Below are 22,602 nucleotides of genomic sequence, written 5' to 3' on the forward strand. Positions count from 1 at the left end.
AGGCACCAGAACCTCATGGTCAATCTACAATGTTCCAACAGGAAAATTAGCGAGCAAAACATCCATATTTTCTAAATAAAGACAAACTATACTTTCCCACAGCCTTTGCTAGCAAATAGACGCATATATTTAAACATTTGTGCTTTCTAGATCAAAGGGTATAGTGGATTAAATCCCGGTTTGAGTTCTGGGGCGAACATCTTTTCCATTGTCTTTACATTCTGGATAAAATTTATATTTACAATTACTAATGTCTACATAAATTGATTATTTAAGAAGTTTTTATTAAAATAGTTATTTATCTATGTTTTTACTGACGACTACTAGATGACTTGCAGAGACACATCATTTTCTCTTTACCCCATAAAACAAAATGTAGTTATGGAAAGAGCATGGATTCTGTATTTATCTTTAATGTTATTAAATGTTTTGAATATTCCACTTGAGAGTATTACCGCTGCCACTGTCTGTATTAGAGGAAAAAAAAATGGTAGGGGAGGCCAATGGCGTAACTATCGGTAAGCAGAGACTACAGTTCCTTAGGGGACCCCGACCTCTTAGGGGCCCATCACTGATACCTGGTTGGCCCCCTACGCAATTGTGGACTAGGACGTCTCTTTGCAGATGGAATGGTGTGAAAAATTCCTCTTGAACACCACTGATACTGCTTTGACTGACCGGACCCTATTTATACTCCAACTCATGGCAGATTTCAACATGATGGTGAGTCATTTAAACACGACACCAATAGCAAACCAGAAAGTGGTACTTTTAATTACTATGTTATTAACTGTGTATAGTTCATTAGACGGTTGGTCAAAAAAAATGCACTCATATAATATGTTTCAAACCGCAATAAAGATCTTAAAAGAATGATGTATTTGAGTATTTTATTTTTTACAGTACAACTTGGAATTATGGAAGCTGGAAGAACGGAAAAAACTTTTCCAAAACAAACAGGTTCTTTCAAAGAACCAAAGAGGGAGAGGAGGACGCTGCTGCTGCAGTGAGTGAAGAGAGAGCGTGGGTGAGGAGGGGGGCTGTGAAACTCAAGGCAGCCCGATAACATTCATCTTACAGCAGAATATTTACAGCAGTATATCCATGACTGGTGAAGATATCATTTCAGGTAAGAAATAATGATGAAATGATTAAGTGTGTATGTATGGGTAAATTTGGTAAATGGCATGTACTTATATAGCACTTTTTTTCAAGTCAGGAGACTCGACCAAAGCACTTTACACTACATTCAGTCATTCACACACACACGGTGGCAAGCTACATTGTAGCCACAGCTGCCCTGGGGCTCAATGACAGAAGCAGGGCTACCGTACACCGGTCCCTCTGACCACCATCAGTAGACAATGCAGGTGAAGTGTCTTGCTGAAGGGCACAATGACACTGAAAGCCGGAGCCGGGGCTTGAACCGTCAATCCTTCAATTTTAGGGGCAAACTCCTACATCCGACGCCACTGTCACCACATTTGAGGTCTCCAGCGGCGGTGGGGGTGGGTGTAGGGGGGGGATTGGGTCCCAGATAATGTTGCTTATTGTTGTGTCGTTCCGCCATTGGGTGTGGCCAATGATTGGCTAAGTGTGGCAAGGGCCACCCCTGGCCCCCCATTTAGCTCCGCCCCTGGGTAGGACCGCATTTGTGCTGGTTTTGATATCTGAGACCCACTGTAGTTTTAAATAATTATTTTGTTTTGGTTATGTAAAAACTTTGGTCTAATTTGAAAGTATTTACATGTTTTTTTTTGACAAATTAGATCAAATTAAATTTTTGCCTTAATAAGAAATTTTAATATAATATTTATAAATACAGTTTACGTTTAATGCGGGCTTAATGTTTCTGTAATTATAATTGGAGAAAGCCATTATGTGACAGTGGAAGCCTCTCCCTCAGACAGGAGCAGTGAGAGTTAAAGCAGCGCGTGAACCCGCCCCTCTGATGTTTATTGATCAGGCCTGGCTGACAGCGCTCACATCAGTCAGGATATGGCGGCGCAGCACCGACGCACGATGATTTCTCTCTCTGTGGGAATTTACCAGCCGTGCTCCGGGGACGCTCCTTCCTTCTGAGGCTGCTAATAAGCAGAGCATACATGGCGACGGAGGAGGAGGATAGCAGCGCAGCGCTCCCTGCGACCGACACCAAGAAAGCAGGAGATAACGGGGCTTGTATTGACAGGCAGCCGGACACGGTGGTCCATCAGGCGGGGCTGAGTCGGACCCGCAGCGGTCCCGGAGCTCACTCTGTGACGGGGATCCGAGTGCTGAAGGCAGGTCATAACGGGAGGGTTTACAGTGGGGGTTATTCAGGCTGAATGATTGGAGGATCAGTGAAACAGGGCAAAGTGCAGGATTTTAAATGCATGCTTGCAGCGTTATGTAACACCGGTCATTATTAGTGCTGGTTGATCAGAGAGGAGATCAACAAAACCAATTAATACCAACAAACCTCACAGTGTTTGGGTGTTTTACATGAAGGCCTTTCCAGTTTCCAGATGATTTTAAAGCACAAAAATCAAATAGAAAATGTCTGGTGAATAGCTGTGTGTTATTTTATACAAGGCTTCCTGTTAAAATGCAATACATCAAATGGAAATGTTAACTATAATAAGCAAAAAATATATATGTTGTCATATGTTTTTTCAATAGGCATTATTACAGTCTGCACACAAACATGTAGGCTGTCTGAACTTTAACCCTCAACCATCCATAGTGCACAGTCATAGTTTCTTGCAATGTTCATATTAGGATGAACCAACTTCTGCTGACTTGCAACCAAAGATGTCTGGAATGAAACATTTTCTTTTCTAGTTTTCATTTTTGTGTGTGTCTTTGATTCCCCTTCATGAAAAGGCACTCTGGGCAAGGAGCCCAGTTTTTGAAAGTAAAAAGAAATGACTACTGCTTCCAATATCTAACTCTCTTAGCTTCTTTTCATGGATAAAACAGAGGTTAGTGTCTCAGCTGATAACAACACAAGATGATTTCATTTGGACAACTTTAACATATTTTTTCAATGGTTAATGCAAAAAAAAAACTATTTTTTTGAGCTTTTAAAACTGCTCTCAGTTTTGTGTTGAATTGTTATGGAAAAGGAAGAATGACTATAAACAAAATTCTATGTTCATATTCATTACCATTTAATGCAGTTATATGAAACTAGAAAGCATTGATCTAATGTGAATGTGGCTCCATGTCAGGAAGTTTTTAATAATGCCTATTAAAAAAAAAACATATAAGTAATTAGTTAGTATTTCCACAAACTATTGGATCAGTGTGTGGAATGAAATAGCTTTAATAAAGCAGAAGTTACTTCTATATCATTTTAATTAATTCATCTAAAATGTATTCAGTGCAGGCCCAAAAAATAAAACATAAAAATCGGAATAATCTGACCAACCTTTCAAATTAACCTGTCTGATTCTGTTCTCATCAATTTTTTTTTATTTTTTCTTTAAAATATAGGCAGAAGATGTTTAACTTGTAAAGCCTGGAAACATAATCATAGTGACACAAATAATTTGCTATATATGATAAGAATATGTTACAAACCATAATAAGGTTAAATATTAGTTCTTGTTATAGGAGTTTTATTATCTAAGCAGCCTATTGCCTATTATTACAACTGCTTGGTCATCTATATCTTGAAAAAAAAAGTCTAACAACTCCATGATTAAAAGCAATTGTAATATGTTTAATGTTTTCATCACAAAATATATTTACTTAATAATTAACCTAAAGTTAAGTTTTATTTGTATAGATTGTTTATTGTGATTTCATGCAGAAAAGTTTTTTTTTCTCTTTCCTCTACCTGTTCATTTAAAATTATATGCTTATGAAAATCCAGACAAAAATAGTATTTAGCTCGTTTGGAAGATTTTATTGTACTTGTAAATTTTGAACCACCTTCATACTTTTGTGTGATGTGATTTGAAAACACCTCAATCTTTCTGCAGCGCAATATGAAGCGTAATGGGAGCCGAAGCTGCGTGACGAGAAAAAACAGATTTGGTTCACGAGAGAGAGACTGGCTAAAGGGGGACACCCAACGAGGCTGTGTGTGTCTTTATGGCGGTACAGTAGACCCCCAGCCACCTGCCTCCGGCACACAGGCCTCCTCCACTCCTCAGACAGACCTGCAGTTGGTGCTCTGCTCCACCAGCACCACCGTGGAAGAACTCTGCGCTCAAAGAAACGGACAGGGACTCTATGTTCAGCTGCACGGAGACCTTGTCAGGTGAATGCACTGTACGGTACATAAAGTGATGAACGTAAATACAGGAAATAATCAAGCCTATAACTTAGGGTGGGGGTTCTTCCTAGAAATGTCCAAATAACTCACAATAAACAATATCCACAACTGACAGAATAAAGAACCAGAAGTAGAAAAATCTTTAGTGGATCTACTGCACACAAAATCCTTCCTCACTCTTGAAATTCAATCGGAGCTTAACAGGAAATCTTTTATAATATTAGAGAAACAAAAATATTTTAATGGATAAAAAAAACCTTGTGTCTCATCTGTGCAACAAAACTGTAAGTGAAATGTGAGATGCATTGCAGTGCCTCTCAGGGAAATGCATCTCTTCCATTTGAGACACAGCTGCTATATGTATAATAATGCATTAATGTCTAGGCAAGGCAGATGAATTATTGGTTAAATTAGCAGAATGTCACACAGGCCTAAATTGATGCAAAGAGTAGAGAACTGTCCATGTCTTTTGATCTTATACTCCCACACAACACCTTATCCATTTTACCCTTCAGGTACATAACACTCCGTTCAGCTACACAGCAGGCAGACTAGAAGCAGCAAATGACCCTCTGACTGTCTGGTTCACTGATCCATAACCAGGAAGGAATTTGTTCTTTCGCTCTTTCTTTGAACAACCAAAGTGGAAATATGATATATTAGAAAACATGCACTCAGTTTTAGTTTAAATCTCAGTACCTTATCTTGTGTGAGGTGCAACAGTTTGCTCAGTTCACCCATGAGCTAAAATCAAAATCTTATGGTCAGTCATTTTTGAGTAACTACTAAAATATTGTTATGCTGCATCCTCTATATTTGTTTGCATCCCCACTAAATACGTCCTAAAGGCTTTTATTGTTCCTTTACAGTTGAAATAAGTATTAAAGACCAGATCAACTTTCCAAGACTTTATTATTGCTCTCTGCATATCTTATTTTGAAGGTCTGGAAACCAGAGGAAAGTCAGCTCAGATTAAAAATTTATAATTTTTTTTTTTTTTAAATTTAAAATTTATAATTTGATCAATTATCCAAGAGGTCTACTTCTAGGTTACGTCAGTCGAAAATATATAACTTAAATGAACCCTGAGTCATTTTATTTGAAATTATACCTTAAAACTACCTCTTGGGTAAAATCTGGGTTCTATCTATCCTAAATTATGTCAGTATTATCTCACTTCATTCATCCAGTATGCTAGTGAATAAATCAGCACTACTTCCAGCAATCTGTCATTCATTTCTCGTTTTAACCAGTAAGTAGTGCATTGGCCTACTTGCAAGAACAGTTGCAGTGTCCAAGTCAGCCACTAGGGGTTAAGGTTTACACTGCAAAAACAATCTTGAAATAGATAAAAATTTCTTAAAATTTACCCTTAATTTGAGCAGGTAAATAAGTTAATTTGCCAATAGAATGAGTATTTTTACTCTTAAAATAAGATAATTAGATAATATGCACTTGCTATAGTCAATACAATATTTTTTTCTTATTTTAGATGTGAATTGTCTAGTTCATTTGGCAAAGTGTCTCCCTTACCTCTTCGTTAAAAAAAAATGCACTTAAATAAGAAAAATGGCTTATTTAGATTTCAGTTTTTTGCTGTGGAGAGGGTCTTAAGGTACAAAATCACACAAATCACATAAATACAAGAGTTCTTTTCTTGCTAAAAGACCCAGTGATAAATTTTTTTCACTTATGTAGCAGAGGCCACCAGTCTTTTATTTGAAATGTCATGATAGTTTACCAAGTTCACCATACTATCCACTATAGTAAGAGCTCCATAGTAGATGCAGAGAAAAACGGGCCCACAGCTTCATACATCATGTAGTTCTCTATATATTCACCACCTGGAATTGTTTTAAACAGAAAGATAAATCTTTGTCTTATAGAACGCTCAGTTCCATATAAAGTCCCAGCAGCGTTTTCTTTTGAAAATCAAAAAATGTAATATTTGTCATAGTCTAATTGTTGTCATGAAAACTTGACCAAAACAACACTATTATCTGTTTTTCTCACACTTGAATTAGAATTTTTTTTATTTGACCTTTGTTACCACTCACCTCTCGCTCTGTGGTGAGATACTATACGTTGGTCCACATCAGACCTTCTATGTCACATACGTTTTAGTTATTCCAAACCTAATAATCATTGCTCTGTAGAGTTAAGTATTTCTTGATGCTGCATTTTTTTTTTCACTCAGAGAACAAATTCACAGCAATGAAGGGTTGAACTTTTCTAGAATTCTCTGTGTAAAGTTATGCTATCAGCATAAAACGTTGCTTTATGCTGCTAAAGCTTTTTTATAGCAGAGGAGTCAATAAGGGTGCTATATAATATGTTTATAGATATGAAATGAGCTTGGGTGTGTAGGGAAGAGTTATTGACTGAGGACATTTTGTAGATATGAAGTTAAGAACGTGGCTTAAAGCTCGTAACAATTATGTAGGTCTAAAATCTTTGATATTGCACAAAGCAATGTACTAATATATTAAAACTTATTAGCTGATAGATGGAAGCATTTTGGTCAAGTATTTGAAACTTGGAACACTTTTAAATGTTCATTGTTCAATTAGTAATATTTAGATGAGAACATATTTTATTTTCCTTACAAACCTTTTGTGAGTTTTTAAGATAGTTTGCCAATAGTGTGGACTCATACTTTCCATTTTTGGGTTGAGTATCCCTGTCCTGGATAGTATCACATTCCAACAGTGTTATCAAGTCTGTCCGATGTTCGGTTTTCCCAGCAGCAGGCTTGTCCTCAAGGATCCATTAATGACTTTTTCAGGACAGACAGGGCATGGTAATCCTTACAACATGATGCGGTTATTCCTGGAGTTTCCTCCCAGCTGAAGCCATTCTTAGGAACCTGCCAATGGGAGACTCCCAGACATGTGGTTTCCCTGAAGATGAGTATGCAGGTTGATTTCATGGGCCTTTTAAATCACTTTACCTTTTACCTTTAATATAAACTCACTTGGCTCTCACAGCTCATCCAGTCATGAATTAAAAAACAACAACTTTTTTATGCATTTATTAGGGATTTATAGACCTGGGGGAAAAAATCAACAACTCGGAAAAACTTACTTTACGGACATAACGAAAATGCTGACATACCTTTCTTTAACCTACATATAAACTGAGCCTTAACCCTTGAAACACTTGTGTCAAACTCTGTTTAATCCATCATCTGAACATGGGAGGCCTGTGGCATAACTGCACACATTCACAGACATGGTCTTCTACTTAAACTGACAGAAAGGAAAAAGAGAGCTTTGATTAGAGAAGTTCTTTTGGCAATATCTATGAACAGTATTTCTGTTAGTTATATAATCTAGAAATCTGACTATGGATGAGTTCAATGAAGAACATTTTTTGTAGGTATGCTGATGAAGATTGTCAGTCATCCAGGTCATAGTTATTTTGTAAAAGTTTAAAAACAATCCACTGGACTTGGTTTCCAAGGTTTGAAGATGTTCAAACCTTGGAAACCAAGTCCAGTGGATTGTTTTTAAACTTTTATGGAACCAAGTCCAGTGGATTGTTTTTAAACTTTTACGGAACTTTTATGGGTACAGTAAAAAGGCATGAATAAATGGTAAATGGCATGTACTTATATAGCACCTTTATTCAAGTTAGGAGACTTGACCAAAGCGCTTTACACTACATTCATTCACCCATTCACACACACACTCACACACTGATGGTGGCAAGCTACATTGTAGGCACAGCTGCCCTGGGGCTCACTGACAGAAGCGGAGCTGCCGTACACTGGCGCCACCGGGCCCTCTGACCACCATCAGTAGACAATGCAGGTGAAGTGTCTTGCCCAAGGACACAACGACACTGAAAGTCAATGTGGGGGCTTGAACCGTCAACCCTTCGATTACAGGGCAAACTCCTCCATCCAACGCCACTGTCGCCCCAGTAAGTAAATTGGTTTGAAGTTTGCCCCAAGGCATTTGGGGACACAGTGAACATGGAAAATGTTGCTTTTATCAGGTGTCATTGTCCTCATATAAAGCCTGTAAAACCCTGCACACACTACTGCCACATTGCAAAAAGTTGATGGTTGAGAAATTGAGTCTACAGATGTGTTAAATATGTAAAGACATACCCCCGCAGAGACACACAGCTGTTTGGTTGGAACAGATTCTTCTACTAATGTATTGACTTGATATACTATGTTAAGCATGTTTTTTTAGCTGGAGAAAAGTATATATATTTTACTTTAAATTTAGAATCATGCAATACTTTGAGTTGGTTCACCATATAAAATTGCAATAAAAAGCAGCAGCCATTGTTTTTTAGGGTTAAATATTGCAAAGGTGCAGTAAATGTATGTATCCATAGAAGCAAACTAATACAATCTCGTGTGATAATTCAAAGGGGTTGCTCTTATTAAAACTAATTAATTGAACAATAAAGTCAAATTTTTTAAGTTAACTCCAGGGTTCCAAGTCAAGAGTGGTTATGTTACTCTCACACCCATTATTGATTGATTGACTTTATTGAGTCTCATTGTGAAGAAATTTACTCGTTACATTAGCTCAGATAGTCAAAGGAGAAGAAAGGTGCATGAGATATATACAGTATATAGAGTATGTCCACATTTTTTAATAGTAGGATCATTATACAGGGTTATTGTACAGGGTGTTTACATGGGTATTTATATAGATGGATATTTATATATATAGTTATTGCACTGGGGGACAAATATAGAGAAAGAGGACATTGCACAGGGTATCAAATAGTAATTGCACGTTATACATTTCACAAGTTATTGCCGTTTTAGTGTTGCATTGTATAATCTGCTTACAGCAGGGATGAATGACCTGAGGTAGCGCTCCATTACAGCTTTCACCATGGCAAAAACAATCTCTCTGAACAAGTATTAGTAACTCCACAGTCATGGATAAGAGAACCTCTTAGAAGATTGCAAGTACCCGATTCGATCCCCACAGCCTACACTCTGGGTCCACGAGCAAGACCTTTAACCCCTGATTGCACCGCACACTGGCTGCCTACTGCTCCCCATGGGGATGGGTTAAGATGCAGAAGGGAATATCTGCATTGTGAGATCAATAAAGTTTCATTATTATTATTTTTAATAAAGTCCAAAGAGACCGTTGAGTGAGTTTTGTTTTTAAAATGTGTAGTCAGTTTCTCCTTTAGATGTTGTTTTTATTGTTGTGACTCCACAAACACAGCTGCATTATTTGTCCTACAGGAGGCTGGACCACCTTGAGCGTCCCCTCCAGATGGTTTATGACTACCTGACGACAATGGGTTATACCGACCCAGTGCGAGTGCAGCATGAAGCGGCCAACTCGGACCTCAGCTGCATGATCCGTTTCTACAGCGGTGAGTTCTCAGGCAGAAATAAACTTTCTTTATATCCTTTGGTCTTCTCTAAGATTTGGAGTCTCATTTATAACATTGTGTAGAATCATACCACAAGTGTATGTATGTCAAACCTGAAAACACCTGAAAATGAAGAACGCCTAACAAAAAAAATATATTCCAAAATATATAAGTATAAATTTTCCTTTTTAGATCACAGTCGTACATCAAAACTTTACCTAATGATCCTCTTCAGTCACACTCAACCATAAATGGACCATCCAAAGCACCGCATGAATGTCGTTCAATGAGCCAGCTCATCAATGTTATTTAGTGGTTACCACAGCAACCATAGCCAAGAGAGTGAAAAAAGTGCAATTTAGCTGAGGCAGAAATAAATGTGTTGGTGAGTGATGTGGAGAGTCAGATAAATATGTTTGGTAGCCAAAACAAATAAAAGGCAGTATTATTAATGACATCTTCAGTGTGTTCTATTGGCTGATCATATTAAAACAAGGACATTTTGCTTATTGCTGGCTGTGATATTTCAGGTTTATGGATCATTTCATAGAACTACACTATATTGCCAAAAGTATTTGCTCACCTGCCTTGACTCACATATGAGCTTAAGTGACATCCCGTTCCTAATCCATAGGGTTCAATATGACGTCGGTCCACCCTTTGCAGCTAGAACAGCTTCAACTCTTCTGGGAAGGCTGTCCACAAGGTTTAGGAGTGTGTTTATGGGAATTTTTGACCATTCTTCCAGAAGCGCATTTGTGAGGTCGCACACTGATGTTGGACGAGAAGGCCTGGCTCTCAGTCTCCGCTCTAATTCATCCCAAAGGTGTTCTATCGGGTTGAGGTCAGGACTCTGTGCAGGCCAGTCAAGTTCATCCACACCAGACTCTGTCATCCATGTCTTTATGGACCTTGCTTTGTGCACTGGTGCACAGTCATGTTGGAAGAGGAAGGGGCCAGCTCCAAACTGTTCCCACAAAGTTGGGAGCATGGAATTGTCCAAAATGTCTTGGTATGCTGAAGCATTCAGAGTTCCTTTCACTGGAACTAAGGGGCCAAGCCCAGCTCCTGAAAAACAACCCCACACCATAATCCCCCCTCCACCAAACTTTACACTTGGCACAATGCAGTCAGACAAGTACCGTTCTCCTGGCAACCGCCAAACCCAGACCCGTCCATCAGATTGCCAGATGGAGAAGCGCGATTCGTCACTCCAGAGAACGCGTCTCCACTGCTCTAGAGTCCAGTGGCGGCGTGCTTTACACCACCGCATCCGACGCTTTGCATTGCACTTGGTGATGTATGGCTTGGATGCAGCTGCTCGACCATGGAAACCCATTCCATGAAGCTCTCTGCGCACTGTTCTTGAGCTAATCTGAAGGCCACATGAAGTTTGGAGGTCTGTAGTGATTGACTCTGCAGAAAGTTGGCGACCTCTTCGCACTATGCGCGTCAGCATCCGCTGACCCCGCTCCGTCAGTTTACGTGGCCTACCACTTCGTGGCTGAGTTGCTGTCGTTCCCAAACACTTCCATTTTCTTATAATACAGCTGACAGTTGACTGTGGAATATTTAGGAGCGAGGAAATTTCACGACTGGATTTGTTGCACAGGTGGCATCCTATCACAGTTCCACGCTGGAATTCACTGAGCTCCTGAGAGCGACCCATTCTTTCACAAATGTTTGTAAAAACAGTCTGCATGCCTAGGTGCTTGAATTTATACACCTGTGGCCATGGAAGTGATTGGAACACCTGATTCCAATAATTTGGATGGGTGAGCAAATACTTTTGGCAATATAGTGTATTTTGTACCCAAAAGGGGCTTCAGGGAGAGAGTTAATTCATACTAAATTATGTTAAACAGCTGTGGGGGAATTGGTGGTTAATAGCTGTAGGCTAATTGATTTAGAAGAAAAAGCCAAGACTCCTGGAAAGAACTCCAATTATTTATAAGCTCTAATATGGGAAAAATGGTCATGTTTTGGTTTTATCATTTTGTTTAGATATTTCCTATACTTCAATAACCCGACTGAGGCATTGACGCCTCTTCCGTTTTTCACTAATATTAACCATTTAAAGTAAAAAACATATAATTCAGGAATACATTTCCAAATCTATATGTACAGATTGTTTGTTATATTTGTGTCCCTTTAGAACCCTGCACCCAGCTGTCTTTCGTTTTTTTTTACATGCACTGGGGATGCACTGATCTACTTTTTAACCCTTGTGATTATGTGGGTTTTACTAAACTGAACCCTGTTAAGCACATTTAAGTGTTTACAATAATCCGTGTGAATTATTTCCACCTTGTTTCATTGATACATTCATCTGTGGGGTTACATACCCCAGTAGGAAAGGTGAGCTTCCATGACTGGGCTGAAACCGTAGCTCAACACACATATATAGACCTGAAAGTGCGCATGTGCAGAAAAAGATAGCTACTTAGGGACGAGCATGTAGTACGGCCTTACGTAAACATATCAGAATGATTGACAATTAGGAGGAACACTTATTTAGATGATCCACATGGAAAAAGAACATCCTCCACTATACATTTAAACTTTACTTTACTTTCCTGACCTGATGTCAATAGTGAGTGCTAACCATGAGTCATCACCATTATTGCAGCATCAGCAAATGGTTCATAATTTCTTAGGATTTGACAAGAGAGTAATTATACATTCAGTAGAATTTTTTTTAATGCCTTTAATGACCATCCCTAACCAATTGAACAACTCTACAATGTCAGCAACGTAAGACTTTGTTGTGAGTTTTTGTACACTTGCAAACAGTAAAATTTGAACACCAACTGATCCAAACCAAAATACCAGGGTCTGCTTTTGGTCCAGAACAAAGGACTTTTCTGGAGTGAATACACCCTAGAAAGTTAAATGTAAAATATTGTACTGATATGGAAAACACCCACTTATATCAGCACAGAGAAACAAGCTGACCTGGCAAAACCAGAAATGCAAAATAACATAATCTGGTAAAACCTGTTAGAATGTAATAAGCAAAAGGGAAATTTTTAAATGTGAATACATATGATGACTATAAACTTACACACAAAACCTTCGAAAGAAGTCAAACCATTGCGTTGAAAGACAGATCGACCAGTACAAAATAACCTATTTGATAGAATTCATTAAACTTTTATATTGATTGAGGTCATACTAATTTACTGCATGTATTTACTTTATATGTGTATTTAGAGACATTATAAATGTAACGAGTTATTAAAGGGCATGGTGAAGAAAATTTTACATGGAATAGCCGAAAAAACCTTAAAGCTAGTTTAGTAGACATTACACATCATCTGTTTCCTTTAACTCTATACTGAATATTTTGCAGGTACAGCTGTTAATTTCTATTTAAAAGATATATGTTTTTGATAAAAAGGCAGCTTCCTGTAATTCTAATAATTTCATTTTAATTTGGTAAAAAATAACTATATTGAAGTAATTATTCAAGCAATAACAAAGTCGATTTTTTTTCTCGTGAGCTGATTCAGTTTATTATGCCCATCCTCCTTGGCTCTCATGCAACTAGCACCTTCCTGTTATTTTCCTCCTGCCAATATGAGAACTGGTCACATTTGGCTACTGTGGGGCCACATTGGTCCAAGTTAAGTGAGACCCCCTTTGGAGACTCTTTGTCTGTATTTTTTATCTCATGGGAAAAACTTAAAGTATTAGGTGTGCAACTGGATTCAGACACTTAATGCCCAGCTAAGTTAAGGAGAAATATTATACTCAAACATAATTTGTAGTTTGCTATATTTATGTATAATTCACACTGTTTGTTCCCTAATACTCCTACCTCATCTCCGTGGCTTTACACATTTCTGAAACTAATCCTGTTGTCATCACTGTGAATTCACTGTAGTTTTTGCCATATGCAAGCACAAATTTGTGAGTTGTCATAAGCTTTCATGCTCAGATTGTGTATATAGTCATTTTTTAAATTTATTTTGACAAAATTATCAAGCATTAGCAGAGGCATCATTTGATCGAATGCTTTTTTGGTCTTGTGTACAATTATTAATGTCAGGCCAGTTATGATTTTACAATTTTCTAGCAGCAATGAAGAATTGCACTATTTACTTGCATGTTAGCATTTTGTTTATCAGTGCGCTCATGGCAGATATGATGGCTATGGGGAGAATACGCAGGCAAAAAAAGAAAGGAGCTTCTCTGATAGTGTGAACATCTTTGAAATAACTAAGGGAAATATTGCCAAGGCCAATTGACTTAATGAACTTAGATCCTCAACCACAGCAGAGTAACTTCTGGCTGTAAGCCGCGGCGGCCTACAAAGGTCAATGTTTTAATATCTGAAAGTAATGCTGTTTATCCTTTACATCATCTTTTAAGGCGGCCAGGCTGCACACAATTAAAAAATATATATTTTTAAATGTATGGTGGGCTTCTACTAGATTTCCATTTAAAATTAAATAAAAGAAAAGGGGAAAATGCTTGATTTGTCAGTATAACCTTTTTGAAAAACCATTTAAAAACATCTGTGTTTTTAACTTTAATTACATAAGTATTACAGTAAACTGTTGACCCAGTATGACAAATTAGATTTACATCAATTAATATACAATGAAACTCCTCTCCATTACAACTAATCTACTTGTTTGTTCATAAATAGGCCTTAAAATATTTATGATCTAAATATAACACTATATAGATACACTAATATTGGCTACTAACTACTTAATCACCAAGTAACTTTGAAGTTATCCCCATATGCATAGCTCCAAATAATGATTGAAACTGTTATAATACATTTTTCCGTATTCCAGATCATCATCGATTGATCCAGCTACTGATGTTAGACCTTTTGTTTCTATCTTCCTGCTTTTCTATACTGTCACAATCTATGTTTTATCTCCGTGTTATTCAAAGCAGTGTATTTTTCGATCACAACCTCTGTTATGACCAGAGTTTATTTTACCCATTTCTCAGTGTGTTATTATGCTGAATACTGGCTCTAAAGTTGTTCTGTGTGAGCAGATGCTTTGTGTTTGTGGCCATGACGGAGCCAGTGAAGCATATTCCTTAGAAAACCTACTCGTCTGCCTTTAACCCACTCATGTTAGGGTTAACCCTTTATAGGGTCCTCAGTGAAATACTTTGAAATTCAAAATTTCAAGCTAAGAGTGCTATTGGAGGACAGGACAAGACTTTATTACCTTTGTAGCATTTAAAAATGTTTATATTTTATAGTAAAGATCAAGATCAATGTAATAAAAACAAACGGTCACTTGCCCTAATATCTTAAAAAAACGAATACGCTTTAATTAGAAATTCGTGAAGAACTCTCAGAGATGAAAGGAACATTTTGTTACATGTTTTACTTTTTAACTTACCAACTTAAATAGCTTTTAACTTTTTAACCAAACTTGTTAACTTTTTTCTAACTTAATTAACAGTATGTAACATATCATCCAATGGCTCATCTAATTGGCCAAAATGACGTTAACTACCATGTAGAAGCATCCTTGCTGAGTCCACTCTGTTTGTAAGGGATTATGCAACTGATCAAAAACAGTAACTTGCACTATAAAGGGTGAAGCCTGTGTAATATAGTGCATCGGTTACATACTGGGGATGAACGGTGCTGCAGTTTGTAGCACTGTTGCCTTGCAGTAAGAAAGTTCTAGGTTCGATTCCCGGCTTGGAGTCTTTCCAGTTTCCATGCTCTTCCCGTGTTCTCCTGGTACTCCGGCTTCCTCACACAGTCCAAAAACATGACTTTTAGGTCAATTGTGTAAAGTTGAGCTCTTCTAGATTATCCTTAGGTGTATTCTTTCATGCATTGCTGTATGTCTCTGTGTTGCCCTGCGACAGACTGGTGATATGTCCAGGGTGTACCCCACCTCTCACCCATAGATTGGCAGAGATAGGCACCGTGACCCTGACAGAATGAGCGGGAGAACATTGATAGATGAATGGTTACATATTTTTACCCCATAGAAAAGTTGCAGCCCTTAAAAATCAGCGGAAAATGTAAGAATACAGACGGAATAAAAGAAAGGAGGATTCGTGGCTAAACCCCTAGATCAGGCCATCCTCTCTTTACAATGCCATTATTATACCTGCTTTGTGATTAGAAACTCTGCATACACGTGTTCTTTTTTATTTATGACCACATTATTTTTCAGTCTTATTTTCTCTCCTACTGTGATGCTTAAAATTTCAGAACGGGTTACCTAGAGAGCTTCCCCATTATCTCCTGTTTATCCAGGAAGCCCCTCTGACACATAAATACCCACACACCCTGTTGTCCTGCTGCACAGATAAAATTAAAACAAACAAACGCTGGAGTAAACATTTCAGGATTGTGACTTAATGAGAACACTCCTAATGAAAACAACCAGAGTTCCGGTGGTCCTGTTTGTCAGCTCCTGCAGCTGCGGATCAGATGAAGCCAGCTGTAAGTTCTGGCACCCGTCCTCCAGGCCATATTGCCCCTCTTTCTGAGGGATTTCTCAGATCTTTGAGGGTGTAGACACAAAGCTGCTGCATGGGGATCATGAGGTCTGCAGTCAGAAATAGAGCAGAGGGGAATACATCATCTGAAAACAGAGTGAGATCACCTTATAAGCGTATTAAATTCAGCTGGGTTTATTTTTAAAGCTTTGCTATGTTCTAAGCAGTGAAAGTTTGTAACTTTCTTTGAAAGAGGTAGATCACAACTTCTAGAAATCATGTCCTCAAAGGGACTTATAAGTCCCACTTTGTTTTCTTCTCTATCTGCTCATATTCAGAACAGGGATCTATTTAGTTATGGTCCTTAGGACCCACTGTCTTACATGTTTTAGACCTGTCCCATATGAGTTTTGTGTCATTTGGAGCCGTTCTGAAGATAATCCGTTAGGTTATATCCAGGTAACGTCTTCCTATGGGCAACGACTTGAAGGCACAAACGAACTGTTCATAATATATTCTTTATGGTACGCCAGCAGTCATAACATGTATGAATCCAAATGACACAAAACGCATATGGGTGAGTAGAACATGATGTAATAATGTAAAATCAAGGGCCCAATGTAAAAAAAAACAAAGTTCCCCTTTAACGTCTGAATGAATTGATTACAGTACCTCCTCAGCAGCTATTGGTCACCATTTTTAGATCAGGTGTGTCGAGGCAAGAACATACCTAAAACATTTGAGCCAAAATTCTATCTGTAAGTAAAGAAACACAGAGGATTATAAGAGTTTGGGTTAAAAATGATCTGTTTCGATCTCTCCTGTGGGATTGCCCTGGGCAGGGAAGCTTTGCAGGGAGCAGGCTCTCTGTGGTTTCCTGCCAGCACCCTCATAATGTTCTGTCTCTCTGATCGAATTTATTTCTCCGAAGGATTCCCTCCTACCACTTCTGGACCTGCCATCTATTTTTCATTTGGTACCAATTCCCAGCCTTCAGGAAACATGTGTTATTGCTGCTACAAAGAAGCCACAACACAAATGTCCTCTGTTTTCATATCTGTATTCAAAATCAGTAAGGTCGGCATGCTAAGAGTTAGATTTTACACAGTAAGTTTATATGTTTGTTTATTTGTTAAATATAGGTGTTTGAAAACTGCAGACAGGAGGCATTTGTGCTGTGATTAGAAGCAGAGTTTTCTGTCGAAAAGAGCTTTCTCTTCTCAAATCAGACTGTGTTTCTGCCTCCACCGACCCCCTACTGCATGCTAATGCAATCTTGGGTAAGACAAAACGGCTCTGGGAAACAGAGAGTACTGTATTCATCCAAGTGCTTGAGAAATCCCTTAAAGTAATCCAATATAGGAATAAAAAATGAGTCTAGAAAAACTGAGGCCCCTTTTACCTAAATGACAGACTGAAGCCTTGAACTGATAAAACTGTTGCCATTCAACTACAGAATAGCACAAACTTATCAGTTTAAAAATGTTTGCATTTTGTTTAGTTTGGGGTCTTTGTTGTGAGGATGCTTAAAATGAATGCTTACAGTGGATCTAAAAAGCTTCTAAAAGAATTATTTTGTGATGTATAACAAATTTCAAAAATGGAAAATTGTAAAAACAAAAATGAAATTGTAAAAAGGAAATTTTATGAATGTAAAAATCCTTGAAGAAGTATCTTGCTGTACCACCTTTTGATTAAGGTTTTTGCATTTAGTTTTCTGAAGTCATGTAATTGGAATCTGATCAGGCTGAAATGAATATCCATGCAAGAGGTTACAAAGGTTAAAATTGTTCGAATCTTGTTCAAAACGTTTAATAAGGGAAATTTCCCAACTTTATACTTGCAGTGTCTTACAAGAGATAATAAAAACATTACATATTCGAGAAAAGGGACATTATAAAAATTAAGATTTGATCTAAAACTGTTCTGTGAAGCTGCTAAGAGGCTCACAGAATCTCTGAAGTAGCTGCAGGGATTTTTGTTGCAAACAAACCAAGCAACCCAGCGTGTCACAACAGAAACGCTATGCTCTCATTGAAACAGAAAGTGAAAATATCATGCTGTGTATGAATTTTTCATAGATGAAACTGAGTTATTTTCTGTGTATCATATTTTTAAATCATCAGATGATGACAATAAAAAAAAAACTGTGTTTTTTTTTAACCCAAAATCTTAAGATATTTCCTGGAAACCTAAAGATGAGAATATATTTTATGTTCTAGTATCATTTTGAGTCACACCATATCTTAAAAAAGAATGGGCACACCATAAGAAAATGGATGATTTGGAGAAGTCAAGCCAGAATTCAAAAGTAGATCTGACAGTAAGTCTACTAGGTAAAGTAATTGAGGCGGGGAACAAGACATGTTCACAAAATCTAAACATGTCACAATCTGAGATTTATAGAACTTTTAAGAAAGAGAAGTAAAATATTATCAAGTCATGATAGATAGATGCAACCAGTGTATTTAAACACATGTAATTATTTTCTATGAACTCGATCTCATGGCGGTTGCATCGAGCACTACATTAGTGGTGTGCCCCACCTCCATGTCCCTGCCACACCTTGCATTCCTTTTGTAAAGATTTGTAGAGGCATGTGCACTTTTTATTTCCAATGTATGTTTAACGTGAAATGTTTTATGATTTTAAAGTTCATGACTTCATTTTTATTACTTTGATGGTGCAATAAGTATATTTAACCTTCATAGTCACAGCGTTGTACTTTGTAATAGGGAAATATTCATGTTACAATTTTATATAGCTTAAGAATAACTAAATATTTAAGTACTACTGAGTAAACTAGTCTCATATTTCTTTCTGTATGAAGAGAAAGAATATAAAATCCAAGCTGTTATTAAAACTCTGCATAAAGTTAGGATACTTATCATTGATGATGTGTGAGTGCATTACACCTTAATATTACCTGCCTGTTGTCTGGACCAATGTTTTCCCCAGTAGTTTATCTAATTAGGAAAGTTCCTCTGTCCGGATATTGGGAATGGAATGAGAGCGGTGTCCTTCAGCTAAGAACAAATGGCTGGAGCCATGGATGTCTCCTCATCTGCAAAGGTCTATGATGTAATGATATGATGATTGACATACTGGAGATGTATAAAATGCTTCTTTAACTGTTTATCGGGGCTGCCTCAGGAGAAGTTAGCTCGGTTGGTAAGCAGCTGCCTTCTGTAACTCAAAGCAACTTCTCTAATCTGAGTAAAATTACAATTTCTATCAAAATCTGTTGTCATGTCTCATGGTTGTTTAATAGATATATGTTATGAAGTGTTATTTTAAGCGTTTGTGCCGGCGGATCTCATTTCAGGGAAACGAAACCGGAAAGAGAAAGCTCCATGGTGCAGACACAGAGCTTTCCTTTAACAAGAGTAATTTTTAGGTCAAATATATTAAAAACTGAACACACAAAGTCGAAAAGATGTTTCTTAGCTCAACAATAATGCACACTACTCTTAATGAGCTAGTTCGGCAAAAATGTAAGAACATATATTTTTTACCATTATCTTTACTTTTATACTGTAAGTATACTGTAAATGTAAATCCCTTTGTTGTACCACAATGGGGAAATTCTTTCTCTATATTTTGACCAATCCCCTTGGGGAGCAGTGCGCTGCCATTGTGCGGCACCCGGGGAGTAATGGAGCCATGTTTATTTGAGCATACGGTACTTACTTATCACAGCCGGAGAGTGATGCCAGAATGGCGGACAGGGTTGGAGGTGGAGGGGGCTTAAATAGTCCTTGCTTTGAAGGTGTCGAGCTGGGTTTTGTATGTCATAACTAACAAATACACACAGGAATCACAATTTGTACCGTACAGAGCTACTAAAGAGTAACTCGCATACCGACCATAGCTTAGAAATAGGTAACGTGACTGAGTTAACTTGACGTCTCTGGTCCTCGCGCCTGCACGAACATTGGTGGGTTGATTCGTTCATGTGTCAGGGTATGCACACAGGGGGGAGGGAGAAGCAGACGACCCTGATTGACGTGTCAGGAACCAATAGTGGACCACAGACCGTGTTTTGTGATTGGTGGAGGATTTCACACTGTGGGAAGATCTTCAAGCCACATGGTAAAAAAAAAAAAAAGCGTCAGAAAAGATCTCCTACTACACCCTTAAGGGTTTTGCTCAGGGACCCAGAGTGCAGGCTGTGGGGATCGAAACGGATACTTGCAATCTTCTCTGAGCACAAGCACACTGCTCCAACTACATTTCCCCATATACAGCCTATAGTCTTCATATAAAATTATATTTATTTTACTTGAACCATGCAATATGTTGTATTGAACATTTTGCTAAGCCAATTAGGTAGGGTTTAATTTTTGGAATCAATTTTAGTTTCAAGTTCTCCAATTTTACATTCACTTTTTATATCGCCACTATGTCCTTTTCCCTCAACTCCTTCCTCCCTTTTAACTGCTGTTTCTCTGTTTTGTTTTTGTTTTTTTTGTTTTTTTTTCTCTGGGGAGCAGAATTCACCTCTCTGTGGCCATGTTTCTAGTCTGACATGTCATGCAAAGTGTAATGTCCTAGATTTCTCTGGGTGAAGGCCACAGACACACTTGAAGGAAAAAATAAGACGTGGCACATATGACTAATAACCCCGTCCCTGGGTTTTTAACAGCCTCTTCTTAAAGGGAGTTTGACACCAATTGATCATTAGTTTGATGGAGGCAGCATTGTATCTTGAGGTAAAAGCTTTAAACAACGTGATATGAACGTGTCACCGAATTCCTTTGGAATGGTTAACATTATTTATCTTCTGCTGGATGCAATAGATCTGGCTTGCTATCTGAATAGCAAGAGATGGTATGGTAGCTCAGATTGGACTTTGATTTTGTGAGAAGCATGTTTCCCTAGCAACTAATAACCCTGTTGACAGTGAGGGATTGCATGTGTGTTTGCTTTACAAGTTGGCCTATGAAGGCTTGGACTTTTGCGTTGGTGTTGTGTAAGAGGGCCTCTGGTTTTCACACAGGTAGTTGTAATGGACCTGACAAATGGAGAAGTGAAAGTGAATTTCCTTGAAAAGCATATTTTTCTCTCTGTCCCATCACACTAAGAAATTATAGTTTGTTTTGTTGGGATGATAGTAAAGTAAAGGTTACATGTTTTCCACATTCTTCACGAATAAAAGCCTCTAAAAGAATTATGTGCAAATGGATTCAGGCCTGTTGAGTCAATGCTCTGTAGAACCACCCTTTCTTTGCTCCTACAGCTGCACATCTCTTGGGATATGTCTGTTTTGCTGAGTCTTATGTCACAGATGGCTTCAAGCCTAATTTAAACTGGACGGTCAGCATCTGTGAACCTCAATTTTCTTGTGGTACCACAAGTTTGTCTTGGGTTTAAGTCTGGATTTTTATTTGTCTTTATATTTCCACTGATTCTAATTAACTTTCCTGTCCCTGATGAACTACTGCTTTATCCAGCCACCTTATATTTTCTAAGGCGAAGTACTTCTGTCTCTCTGCCTGTTCATGCACTTTTCTTCTCTGCTCTCTGCTTGCTCGTTTTCCTTTACACTTACATTTTTATCTCTTAACCAAACTGCGACAAAACTGGACTTGGTCTTCTTCATACTAGGAACTCACAATGATTACCATTATTTTTACTACTTTCTAAAGGATTTTGCCATGTTTTTTAAAATCAAAACCCAAGGTAGGGTACATCAGTACCAGTTAGAAAGCACAGGATGCCTCTCATCACCACCGAGAATTTTCACAAAGATTTACAAAAAATTGCTGTTCTGGAAATGAGAATCCTTGACTAGTAGTGAATGTGGAGGTCAATACTGGGTAGAACAATAATACAACTCTGCCCGTGATTCCAAATGGAGACAGCCAAGGGATTTTGGAGGCTAATATGGGGCACACTGATGATTCAGTTATCCCACAAAGTGACACACAGCTCCACATCTCAGCCGGTGAACAGAACACTGATAACAAACGGCAGGCTTTAGGAGCAGTACCAAGAAAGAAAAGGAGAATGATTCACTTGAAGGCAATTAGTTGAATTAGATTGGCCAGATTTACAGAAAAAGGCACCCGTTTCCCCCTCAGAATAAGATATTTGCAACAACAAAAACAAAACAAAACACAGAAGTCATTATTTGCACCAGTAATGTGGTGTCTGATATCTAAGAGAATATTACTGCCATCGCAGAAGAACCCCCAAGTCTTCAGAGTCCCGTCATGCACTGTTGGGACATGGCGGACAAAAAATCTGAACCATTTAAGAAGGATTTTGTTTTTCTGATTAATGAACTTGGAGGTCTCAATATCAAGGGATGTCTCCCTGGACCGTTTTTCTGCAGAAATGAGACTATTGAGACTTATTATGACCAATAAATACTTGCACAAAGTTTGTGCTACGTTAACTCTGAGCTTTATCAATAGTTTCAAAATTATTGGGGGATAAAAGACACCTTTTCAAAAAAGATGGTTTCTATTCAAACCGATCTGGAGCTAAACATCTAATTTTTTATTCTGTGAAAAATCCACCTGCTGTTTCAATGC

General features: G+C 38.0%; 1 protein-coding gene across 1 annotated transcript in view; it reads left to right on the forward strand.

The window, feature by feature from the left end:
- Window positions 1-2,105: 2,105 nt before the first annotated feature.
- The window catches only part of phlpp2 (PH domain and leucine rich repeat protein phosphatase 2), a 50,865-nt gene continuing 30,368 nt past the window's right edge, over window positions 2,106-22,602 (forward strand). Inside the window, exons 1-3 of the mRNA XM_038303489.1 lie at window positions 2,106-2,282; window positions 3,969-4,249; window positions 9,492-9,625. Coding sequence (XP_038159417.1) covers window positions 2,106-2,282; window positions 3,969-4,249; window positions 9,492-9,625 — 592 coding nt within the window. The remainder of the gene's footprint in view (window positions 2,283-3,968; window positions 4,250-9,491; window positions 9,626-22,602) is intronic.

This window comes from Cyprinodon tularosa, unplaced genomic scaffold (genome assembly GCF_016077235.1).
Source record: "Cyprinodon tularosa strain WSP-4 unplaced genomic scaffold, ASM1607723v1 ctg510, whole genome shotgun sequence".
NCBI lineage: Eukaryota > Metazoa > Chordata > Actinopteri > Cyprinodontiformes > Cyprinodontidae > Cyprinodon > Cyprinodon tularosa.